The 11,992-nt window shown below is 51.4% G+C and overlaps 1 protein-coding gene across 2 annotated transcripts; it reads left to right on the plus strand.

The window, feature by feature from the left end:
* The first annotated feature begins 297 nt into the window (after positions 1–297).
* LOC131519544 (keratin, type II cytoskeletal 73) lies at positions 298–11,588 on the plus strand. Of its 2 annotated transcripts, none has more exons than XM_058742678.1 (9): positions 298–817; positions 2,313–2,527; positions 3,323–3,383; positions 4,256–4,351; positions 5,298–5,462; positions 7,948–8,073; positions 8,473–8,693; positions 9,917–9,951; positions 10,730–11,588. In XM_058742678.1, exons 1-9 carry the CDS (start codon positions 371–373, stop codon positions 10,981–10,983), a joined length of 1,620 nt encoding a protein of 539 aa, XP_058598661.1. In that variant the 5' UTR covers positions 298–370; the 3' UTR covers positions 10,984–11,588. The 2 variants fall into 2 exon arrangements, with proteins under 2 accessions (XP_058598661.1, XP_058598660.1); XM_058742677.1 differs by having other exon boundaries at positions 299–817; positions 10,727–11,588.
* Positions 11,589–11,992: the final 404 nt, after the last annotated feature.

An 11,992-nucleotide genomic window follows, 5' to 3' on the forward strand; every position in this document is an offset into this window, starting at 1 on the left:
CCTCTGCACCCCTGCAATCCAGCCTCCCCACTCCCTGGGAAAGGGCAACCGAGGCTGTGACAAATCTCCCAGCCAAGATCTTTCTAGGGATAATTTGGTTAGGCTAATTATCCCATGTTAATTAGATAAGACTCAAATTACATGAGCAAGACATGCAAACCCAGCACTTTGGGGATTTTCAAGTTATTTACCTGGTGTCTCTGATTTTGCTAGGAGAAAATGATTTTTTGCTGCCAGGCAAACTAAACCCTCAAATTAGGGCAGTGGTTCCCTCCTGAGCCTTATAAAGGGGGAGCCTGAGACTGTAGGCTCATGAATTGCATCTCAGCTAAGGGTTAGCGTATTATTCCATCTCTCTGGCTTCCCCAGCATGAACCGCCAGTTCACCTACAAGTCGGGGACTGCCGCCAAGGGGGGCTTCAGCGGCTGCTCGGCAGTGCTCTCAGGGGGCAGCTCGTCCTCCTATCGGGCAGGTGGCAAAGGGCTCAGCGGGGGCTTTGGAAGCCGGAGCCTCTACAGCCTGGGGGGCGCCCGGAGCATCTCACTCAACATGGCCAGCGGCAGTGGGCGGGCAGGGGGCTATGGGTTTGGTCGAAACTGGGCCAGTGGCTTTGCTGGCAGCATGTTTGGCAGTGTGGCCCTCGGGCCTGTGTGTCCAACTGTGTGCCCTCCAGGGGGCATCCACCAGGTCACTGTCAACAAGAACCTCCTGGCCCCCCTCAACGTGGAGCTGGACCCTGAGATCCAGAAAGTGCGCAGCCAAGAGCGGGAGCAGATCAAGGCTCTGAACAACAAGTTTGCCTCCTTCATCGACAAGGTGGGTCTCTTTGGAGCAAGCCAAGCATAGACCCCCTTCCTTCTTCTACTTCTGCTGCCCTCAGGTGGCTTTTTATCTGAGACAGGCGCCTCTCCAAGATGCAGACACAGCAAGAACTGAGTAGGGAGGAACTGGACCAACCTGGACGTCAGGGCTGAGGGTGGGGGTGGACAGAGGGGCAGGAAGAGCCAGGGAGCTTAATTTGGGAATGTTCCCAAGAAGCAGGGCAAGTGGCCTCAGAGTTGAGAAGTAGGAGAATGACAGTTTATGAAACTAGGAAGCCAGACAAAGGAGAGGCCCGTGGCAGCCAAGGATTTCTATAAAGCCATGAGACCCAATCTCTCCTCTCATGGGACCCAGAGCAGCTCAGATCCTGGTTGAAAGATGGACTCATAGACTATAATACACCCAATCTATGGGGGAAGGCAGATGGGGAGGAGCAATGTACTAGAGCAGTGGTCCTCAAAAGTTTTCCCTGAACCAGCAGCATCAGCATCATCTGGGCACCTGTAGAAATGAACATTCTCAGGCTCCAACTCATACCTACTGAATTGCAAGCTCTGGCAGTGGGGCCCAGGAGCCCCCAGGTGATGTTGATGGCCACTTGAGTTTGAGAACCCCTGAGGAAAAAAGGGGTAGCAGGGCCTTGAGAAATAGAGACTTCCTGAGCTCAGGGGAGCAGAGGAAGCTCACCAAGGGTGGCAGTGAGTAGGGTGGCAAAGTGTGAATAGGAGTTCACTGGATGGAGGTGGGGAAAAGAAACCTAGAGAGAGGGAGAAGTCCCGTGTAGCATGGTAGGACTTGTTTGAAGAATGGGGAGAACTTGCCTTTGTGTGAGTATTGGGTGAGTGGTGGAGGAGGGGGAGGAGGGGTGGGCACATGGTGAAGAGCACAAGGAGGAATTTGGACTGGACTCTGCAGGTGATGTGGAACCACCGGACCATTTTGAATAAGGGAATGGTATGGTATTTGTAAGCTACAGCTTGAGAATGCTGGTTCTTCCCCCAGATTAATGCTCTGAGACCAGAGAGTTGGACATGAAAGCAACATGGGAGGGCCCAAGATCCCCAGTCAACTGAGTGCTTGCCTCTGGCTGGGCTGGGAGATGCCATGATGGAGGAGACAGAGAGCAGGCAGAGCACAGGCCAGGCTACCTGGCCCTGAGCAGAGGTGCCCAAGAGTGTGAAGGCCAGTACAAGGCCAGCTTACACATCTAGGGACTTGGCTGCCCATGGACACAGGTCCCTGCAGATTTAGACATTTACTAGTGGTAAATAAAGATGATGAGCCCCTGCCCAATATCAGAGGCTGTCCCCACAAAGAGAACCTCAGTCAGACAAAGGGCCCTGGATGGGGAAGGGTGTGAGGGACATTTTCTAAGTCCGGAGGGCTACGCTTTAAGTTAATATAGTGTAGGACAACACAACCACAGCCCAGGAAAGGAAACCCCACAGGCCCTCCCTATTGACAGAGTGCCTATTGATTTGGGTCCCAGGTGCGGTTCCTGGAACAGCAGAACCAGGTGCTGGAGACCAAGTGGGAGCTGCTACAGCAGCTGGACCTGAACAACTGCAAGAACAACCTAGAGCCCATCCTCGAGGGCTACATTAGCAACCTGCGGAAGCAGCTGGAGACGCTGTCCGGGGACAGGGTGCGGCTGGACTCGGAGCTGCGGAACGTGCGGGACGTGGTGGAGGACTACAAGAAGAGGTGAGCAGGACCCCATGCCTGGGCTGACTGGCCTGCCAGAGCTGGGCTTTCCCAGCTGGCACTGGGACACTTGCTCAGGGGCACTGAGCTTGGGTGACAGTGGCCCGTCCTGAGTTCCCCTGCCTTGGCAAGATGAGGGCCCTCTCTGGGTGACTGGGCAGTCTGGACAGCGGATAGTCAGCCTCTCAGGCAGTGGTAGGGCTGTTCTTGCAAGTGGCCACCTCCTTGGCACACTCCCTTCTGCTTCCCACTTGAGAAAACCTCTCAGCTCCTAAGCTCGCTCAGAGGTCCCCCAAATTTCCAGGAACCACCCCTTCCCCAAACCAGCAAGTCAGGGAGTTGGAGTTTCTCTCATTGTCTTCAGGTCCTGGACATTTGGGCCATGCTCCTTCTTCCTGTCCGGGGACAGTTCTAGGTTCCTTTAGATTCACACTTTGGGATGGGGTGAGTTTACTAGCAAGGTATCAGGAAGCTGGAGTGATGCAAGAATCATGGCTACAAGGGATAGCAGCATGTTCCTGTGATTTGGACACTGAATGGGAGGAGGAAGAACCTAGTTACTCCCCAGGCATCAGGGGGAATCCAGACCCAAAATCATCTGGTCCCCTGACCTGGGAGGGAGTTACTTTCAAACCCTGTCTACAGCACTGGCCACATAGTCCTAGTGAGTGGGACAGATTTGCAAAGATGTAGAATAATAGCTGCTAAAAGATACATAGAGTGGACACCTCTTTTCTGCTTTTGTGATGAGAATACACACACACATACCTTGCTCATGTGATGCTTTTCCTATAGGTATGAGGAGGAAATTAACAAGCGCACAACTGCCGAGAATGAATTTGTGGTGCTTAAGAAGGTGAGGAGGAGGTGCATATATATGCCTGTCACCTGGTGGTGGGGCATGGAGGGTGGGGGAGGTAACAGAGAGGAAACTGGGGTCTGTGCTCCTTGTAGAACGACCAGGATCTGAAGTGCCAGAAGAAGATGGAAGGATGTGTTGCTTGGGATATCTCGGGACACCTAGATGTTTACCTAGAATACATTACCTTGTCAGCTTTTAAAAAAAAATGTTTTTTTAACATTTATTTATTATTGAGAGACAGAAAGAGAGCATGAGCAGGGGAGGGACAGAGAGAGGAGGAAACACAGAATCCAAGGCAGGATCCAGGCTCTGAGCTGTCAGCACAGAGCCCAATGCGGGGCTCGAACCCACCAACTGCAGGATCATGACCTCAGCCAAAGTCGGACGCCCAACCAACTGAGCCACCCAGGCACCCCTACCTTGTCAGCTTTTTATATTTGGCGTCGATGGGTGGGAGCCCAGATGTGGATAGCCAATGTCCAGGGTATGTCCACTTTGGCTTGGGGAACAGGACGTGCTTTGGGGAGGGCTGCACGCTTACCTTCCAGCTCTGCCTGTCTCTGGCAAAGTGCTGTGGCTGCTTTGGGCTCTGACTGCCAAATGACCCCCTATAGGAGATAGCTCTCCCTCCCGTAGCCTCTCTTTGAGAAATAGGGGGAGGAACAGGATTCCATCTTGGATGGGGGCAGATGAGTTCCAGAGGCTCGCAGTGAGTCTTGGGTGGAAGTTATGTTCCTGCCCTCTGAGGCCTCACTCCATTCCCGGGGGCAGCTCATCTCAGTGTTGGTGCTTGGGTGTCAGTTCCTGGGAGAGCACTTTCTGGGCTTGAAGAAGGGCGATATCAGGGGGTCTCTGGATTCCTTTAGGATGTGGATGCGGCTTACATGAGCAAGGTGGAACTGCAGGCCAAGGTGGATGCTCTGGATGGAGAGATCAAATTCTTCAAATGTCTGTATGAAGGGGTAAGTCTCCATCCCCCAGCCCCATCCCTAACTCTGTCTTCTGGAAGACAGCCATGTGAATGAGTGGCTATTTGTTCCCTGTAACTTTAAGAGCCAGGGGATCTCCAGCATTTGGATGCTGGGGGGCATGTAGATCAAAGGAAAGCATGACATCTATCCTGTTGCCTTCAAATTATGTGGACCATCAGTCCCAGCCTGGGACTCCCAGTCACAGTCTCACATCTTTGAGGAAGCCATGGGTCCTTGATACACTGATGTTCAGCTAAGGATATTCTCATTTCTGCCTGTCTTCTGTCTGCCACTTGGGGTGTCTCCCTGGGTCTTGAACAGGAATCTCTAGGGATAAATGTGGGGGAGTCCTCACACCCTTTCTACTACCTCTGATCATCTGGCTTAAAGCCTGATCCTGTTGGCCAAGCATATGTGGGCTCCTGTGTCCTTAGTGTCTCTTGTGTGGTGGCCAGGTTGTTTCTCCTCTATATTTTCGACTCCTGACCTGTTTCAAGTGACAGATAGATGGGCTGTTTTCTTCTTGGGCTGCTTCCAACTCATTCAGCAGTTTTCAACGTGTTTTATTTTTTTATTTATTTTTGGGACAGAGAGAGACAGAGCATGAACGGGGGAGGGGCAGAGAGAGAGGGAGACACAGAATCGGAAACAGGCTCCAGGCTCCGAGCCATCAGCCCAGAGCCTGACGCGGGGCTCGAACTCACGGACCGCGAGATCGTGACCTGGCTGAAGTCGGACGCTTAACCGACTGCGCCACCCAGGCGCCCCGGCATTCAGCAGTTTTCAGACGTGGCACTGAAACATCTGGGCTGGGGGGCTTTGGAGAATACAGCTTGTCTCTACTTGGGAGGGTCTAGGGGCTCTCTATGAAAAGGTCATCACCTTGGCCTTCCTCCATCCACAAATGGCATTTCATGTTTCCTTCCTTCTCATGTAGGAGATTGCTCAGATCCAGTCCCATATCAGTGACACATCTATCATCCTGTCCATGGACAACAACCGGAACCTGGACCTGGACAGCATCATCACTGAGGTCCGCGCCCAGTATGAGGAAATAGCCCTGAAGAGCAAGGCCGAGGCTGAGGCCTTGTACCAGACCAAGGTGGGCTGAACACCTCCTCAGAGTCCATGGCCCACAATGGTCCACACATTTGTTGGGAGCATAACACTGTCCTGGGTTCTGGGGTACTCCCAAAGGGAGGAGAAGATGAAGCTCTTGGACTGATCCACAAAGACTGGGGCAGCCATTGACAGACACCCATGGCTGATTGCAAATGAATGTGGCATAAACAGAGTCCTGGATGCTGGGGAGACAGAGGTTAGGGGGCCAAGTGGGACAGGTCAGTACTGACTTCCTGAAGGCTGAGGGGTTTGAACTGAGTCTGAGAGGGAGGAAAACATGGGTAGTTAGCATCTCAACTCTTCCATTAATTACAATAAATTAGGGGGTCTCTTGAATGTCATCTGAGATCAGGTAATTCCTACCTTTCATTCAAGTCCAATTACAAGGATAAAGGGGGAGTATGATCTTAACTCCTTTAATGGGTCATGGGTGGGGAAATGATTCTTTAGATAATTTAGTTTCTCAGATCAGATGGCAACTTCCTAATTGTTCCATGCTATTTATCGGGTTCCTTCCCAGGGGAAATTCACACACTTGAGACCTTATCTTATCTCTCCCCCTGCCTCCTTGATACCATAGGGACAGAAAGATGTGGTCAGCAGGGTTGGGAGGAAGAGAGGGAGGTCCAGGCAACAGCACAGGCCAGGGCTCCTTGATAAGTGTTCAAACCCAAGTTTCCAGTTCCCAAGTCCCTCCACGTGACTGTTGCAAGCCAGTTTCAGGGACGGCCATGTGGCCCAGGCACTCTGGATTGTCAGTGGCCAGTGCTTAACCCCAAACTCCTTCCAGAAGAAGTATGGGGTTATCCATACCTGCAAGTCTCCAATTGGAGCTAAGCCCTTACCAGAGTTTCATTAGTGTAGTTCTAGCAACAGAATTAGAAAGGCTTCTTCTTCTTCTTCCCCTTTCAAAGATGAAGAAGGCAGGGATCAGGGCACTTAAGTAATTTGCCAAGGTCACTTAGCTGGGAATAAATGGAGCTGGATTTGAATCTAGATGACTGACTACAAATTCCACAGTGTTCAGACAAAAGATCAGGACATGACTCTGTTAAGAAGCATTTATAGTGACGACTTAGGATGGGCCAGGAACAGAGTGGAGAAGGACACTGGTCTGTTTGCTTTAGAAGGAGCCTGCTTGGTGTCAGAACTTAGGGAATTAGTGCCTCCCTCCCTGTCCGTTTGTAGGGAGGGCCATCCTCCTCACATAGACTTGCAGAGAAGCAGGGAAAGACCACCTGTCCTGCCCCAGTGTTTATCATCCCAAGATTAGTACCAAAGATAAACACAGGAACATAGTGAGAAGCCTCTTTGTCTTCCAGGGGACCTGGCATTTTTAAGAGGAATCCTGACTCTAGGGCCTTGTTAGGGTCAGATATGACAACCCATAAGGCCAAGCACCAGTTACACAGAGAGAAGCAGTGTGCAGTCACCAGAGTTCTGAGTGTCACACTTTTCCAAGTTCCTCATAAGCCAGATTCTGGGGTAGAACTAAAATATTCTCTATTGACTGTTCAATGGATGACATCAAGGCGGGAGTGATCCCAAACTAGTAGATGACCTCAAATTCATGGCTAGTGGTGTTAGACTAGCAGAATATACCAACACACACGCGTATGCATGCGCGCGCACACACACACACACACACACACACACACACAATGTTCCTCCATTCCCAGAAACAGTTCCAGTAGCCCAGGGCCCAGCTGAGCTATGAAGGGCAGGAAGTCACAGAGAATACAGGTCCCTGTCATCCAGTCATGCTAAGTCTGATGGGGAAGACACAGAAAGGTGTGCTTATAGTACAGTGTGGTAAGATCTATGAACTGGAGTGGTAGGAACTACGGAACCAGAAGTACACCCAATCAAGGAAGATCAAGGAAGGCCTTGAAGGCCTTCCGGAGGAAGCTGATCTGCTTTGGCTGAGTTGGAACTAGCTAGGGAAAAAGGGAAAATGGATGAGAAAGGGTTTTCCAGGTGGAGTTAGAACCTCATGCAAAGTCTCAGAGACTTGAGAGCACAGGGACATTTAGGGAACAGTTCAACACAAGTGTAGAGGCAGATGGGCAGGGGTAGCGAAAGATGAGTCTGGAGAGACTGGTGGATGCAAATCTCAAAGCACCTTGATGCCATGCTCATGGTTTGAATTTGATCTTGACTTTGAAGGGCTATTAGTAGAGCAGTGTCATAGTTGGAGTTGTATGTTATATGGTTGCAGTATGGAGAGAAGAAGACTTTCAACAGTCCTTATGTCCAAATGTAACCATCAGAGAGAACTGTGCTTAAGACAAACAAATAAATCCCATGAACATATAGATGTTTGAGTGGGGGGGCTGTTGACAGGCCTGGTGAACTTGGGGACCCCTACCCACCTCTGTCACACTCTGAAGGCAAAGGCATGGTCTGCCAGGCTGAGCTCCACCAGGCCTGAGTCAAGGTCTCTGATTTGCCCCCTGTCCTTCTAGTTCCAGGAGCTCCAGCTAGTAGCTGGCCGGCATGGGGATGACCTCAAGCACACCAAGAATGAGATCTCCGAACTGACTCGGCTTATCCAAAGGCTGCGCTCAGAGATTGAGAGTGTGAAGAAGCAGGTAAAGGGGGCTTTGGAAGTTCCTGTCTCACTCTCCAGGGAGGTGTGAATGGTCTATCACACATACTCCCCCAGACCTCTCTCCTACTCTACATCCTTCATTTCAGAACCCACTTTCTCAGGTGGAGCCCCCGATCTCATCCTCCACACTTATCTCCCATCTGAAATCTGGAACAATTGGAAAGTTCTTTTCAGAAAGCCAAGTGGCTAAGAGTAAGAATCTCCCCTGACCCAGTTGAGGGGACTCTATCTATCACCATGGATGTGGCTTTGCTGTAGGAATTGGGGCCAGACAGAGGAGGGTCCGACCACAGTCAGCACACGGGGGATGAGGGGTGAAGTGAGGCTTGGAGTGGCTGCCCTTAGAACTCAGGGGAAAATGCTACTTCCTGTCCCGCAGTGCTCTAACCTGGAGATGGCCATCGCCGATGCTGAGCAGCGGGGCGACTGCGCCCTGAAGGATGCCCGGGCCAAGCTGGATGAGCTGGAGGCCGCCCTGCACCAGGCCAAGGAGGAGCTGGCCCGGATGCTGCGGGAGTACCAGGAGCTCATGAGCACGAAGCTGGCCCTGGACGTGGAGATCGCCACCTACCGCAAGCTGCTGGAGGGCGAGGAGTGCAGGTGGGGGGGGGGGGCGGGGAGGGTCTTAGAGCTGGAAGAACTTTTGGACTTTTCTGACTCAGTTTCCCAGAGTGTGGGGGAGGTTGCTGGAGTGGCTGGAGATGCTTTTCAGGTCATGACAAACAGCTTTTAAACAGCATCTGGTCAATGAGACAGCAATCTCCTTTATAGTTTTCCTGCCAGTCTCCAGACCACAACAGGGAGAAAGTCTCAGGATGGTTCTGTTGTGTCTTTAACACCGCTCGGACCCTTGCAAATATCCCTATAAGTAAAGAGATACTAGATCCCAGGTTCAGAGCCTCGGGAAGGCAACAATATTTAGCCCTAAAGTTTTAAACTGCTTTATTTTCATTATACTTATTTTTACTGCTACCGTTTTTTTTTTTTAATCCTTTTTGATCAGGTAGTGTTGGTTTTCTATTTACCCTGGTGAAGGAAAATGTCTTAAAAAATTTTTTTTAATTTATTTATTGAGAAAGAGAGAAAGAGAGAGTGAGCGAGCACGTGAGTAGGGGAGGGGCAGAGAAAGAGGGAGAGAGAACCCCAAGCAGGCTCCACACTGTCAGTGCAGAGCCCGATGTGGGGTTTCACCTCATAAAACCATGAGATCACAATCTGAGCCGAAGCCAAGAGTTGGACACTTAACAGACTGAGCCACCCAGGAGCCCCATAAAACTTCTTGTTAAGAGAAATGCATTTTTTTGGTATAAAAGGCAGAGTCCATGAAAAATACTAAGTATATAACGGTGTGAGTCGTACAGGTTCATAGCACGTCAGAGTGGGGTACGTGAAACACTGACATGTGAAAAGCTTGTTCTGAGCTCCATTGTAGTGCTGAGACCAGCAGAGGAGAAGTTACTGGTCCTAAAATCAGACGGTTATTTCCTTAGGGGCACCTTCTGATGCCAGTATTTCCACACGTGTGTTTATTCAGGCAGTAGCCTCCCAGGAATGAAGAAATGGGATAAAGAGGAACCCAGAGGAGGGGCCCTGAGAGGTGCTGTTGTTGGGGGCCCCAAGTTTGCAGGTTGGCACGTGTCTGACGAGGGAAGGGTAGATTGGGGGGCGGGGCAGAGCAGAGACATGCAGGTACAATGATGACATCTGGCCAGTTGGAGGGGTTCGTGGAGGCTGGGCTCATGTGGCTGATGATCTCAAGCTGCGGTGTGGGGAACTTGGATTCCAAGCGTTGGAGACTTACCTCCCCTTTTCTCTCTGCACAGGATGTCTGGAGAACACACCAATTCTGTGAGCATTTGTGAGTATTTCATGCCTCTGGGGGAATATTTGTAGCCCATTAATGAACACAGAGGAAATGGGTGCCTGCCTCCGGGCCCCCATGGGCTCTGCCTGGTAGATCACCTGGTCACAACCCCCTTCCTCGCTAAGACCTGTTCCCTCTTCCTCCGTGGAGCTCCCACTGGCAGCTTCCCGTCACATTCTGATATTTCACATGGGCCCCTTCCCCAGAGATCTCACCTATGCTGGGACAAAACTCTCAGCCCACCCTCTTTTGCCTCCCCCGTCCCACGACAGCTCTCCTGCATGATGGAAGCTGTGAGCAGGAAGAGCCCACCTCCTCACTGCAAGCAGAGACCTGTGCTCAGGCACGCTGTGCATGACCAGTGTGAGTGCTGGCTCCACAGCGGTCAGCCTGGTCTCCTAAGACAGGCCAGCAAACCTTCCCGAAATCAAGCAATCCGGAAGTTCTTTGAAAAAAATTAAGAGCATATTCTAAAGTTAAATGAGAGCCCTACTGGCTTATGTGATGCTTCAGGAGACACTCTTGGTACTCCTGTTTGTTCAGAGAAGGAGAACACGCCCAATTTGGGGATCCTGTGGGATCTGGGCTAGTTTTTCCAGTGCCTGAGCTGCTCAGGAATTGAGCATATATCCTTAGAGTCCACAGTTGATGTGAAGCGTTTGCTTAAGAGGGAGACATTTAAGCTAGTTGCGGGTGGGAGATTGGAGGGGACTTGGTGTCACCCCTGTCCTGGGACATACACTTATCACTCCTCCCTCCACCCCCACAGCAGTCATCAGCAGCACGGTGGCCGGGACCACGGGCACAGGAGCTGGCTTTGGTTTCAGCGGTTCTGGCACCTTTGGTTACCGGCCCAGCTCTGTCTCAGGGGGTTACGGCATGCTGTCCGGGGGCTGTGTCACTGGCAGTGGGAACTGTGGCCCCCGCGGAGAGGCCAAAACCAGGCTGGGCAGTGCAAGCGAATTCAAGGACGCCCAGGGGAAGACCTCAGCTCTGAGCTCCCCCACCAAGAAAACCACAAGATAAAGTGAAAGTGTATTTCCCCACTGTCCACCTCACCCTGGTTTCCTCTGGACTCCCTTCTCCAGGAAACTCCTGCATCACATTTATCATCGTCTCCTTCTTGCTTTTCCTTGCCACTGACAATCCCTCTCTTCTACCTCCTGCCTTAGTCTTCCTTCATTCAGAATCTGGATTCTAGCCCATCCTGCTGCCTCCATACTAAGAGACTCCCTAACTCAGGCTCCCCTTCCTGAAGCGTTGCCAGGAAGGCCAGATCTTTCCCTGGCCTGCACAGCCCCTTGCAGAGAAAGGTCTCTCTCAGCAGTTCCCCCCTCCACAGCCTGGTCTTAGGGAGTTATTTGGCCACAGGCTGCCTGGGTTCATGAGATTACAGGGCCACCGACAGACCCACAAAGACTGTCTCCTGTTACAGCAACAGCAGCTCAGGCAAAACACTAGGTTACGGGTTCTATCTTGCGTGGCCCCTACACGTTTACAGAGCTGGGAGTAGCCCTGGAGATTGGTCTTATCCATGAAGGGATTTGTGCCTTCAATATGTGAGTTCCTGTCCTTGTTCAGGTCTTACCTCTCTAATTCCCGCATCTCACCAATAAACTTAATAAAACTCATGCAGGACCAGGCTGCTTCTCTCTTCTACGGGAATCCTCATCTCAGACCACCTATTTTCTTCTTCTTCTTTTTTTTAATGTTTATTTATTTTTGAGAGAGAGAAAGAGAGAGAGAGAGAGAGAGAGAGAGAGAGAGAGAGAGAATGAGGAAGCAGGGTCCAGGCCCTGAGCTGTCGGCACAGAGCCCGACATGGGGCTCGAACCCATGAACCATGAGATCATGACCCAAGCTGAAGTTGGACGCTTAACCCACTGAGCCACCCAGGAGCCCCTCAGACCACATATTTTCTATCTGTGGAGGTAAATGACCTGAAACCTGGGGCATCGAGGTCTGGTGTGTTCCACAGCACCCCAGAGTATCTTTTAATCTGAGAGAAAGATCCTTGCATGGACTGCAGGATCCC

The sequence above is a fragment of the Neofelis nebulosa genome, chromosome 8 (assembly GCF_028018385.1).
Source record: "Neofelis nebulosa isolate mNeoNeb1 chromosome 8, mNeoNeb1.pri, whole genome shotgun sequence".
Lineage (NCBI taxonomy): Eukaryota > Metazoa > Chordata > Mammalia > Carnivora > Felidae > Neofelis > Neofelis nebulosa.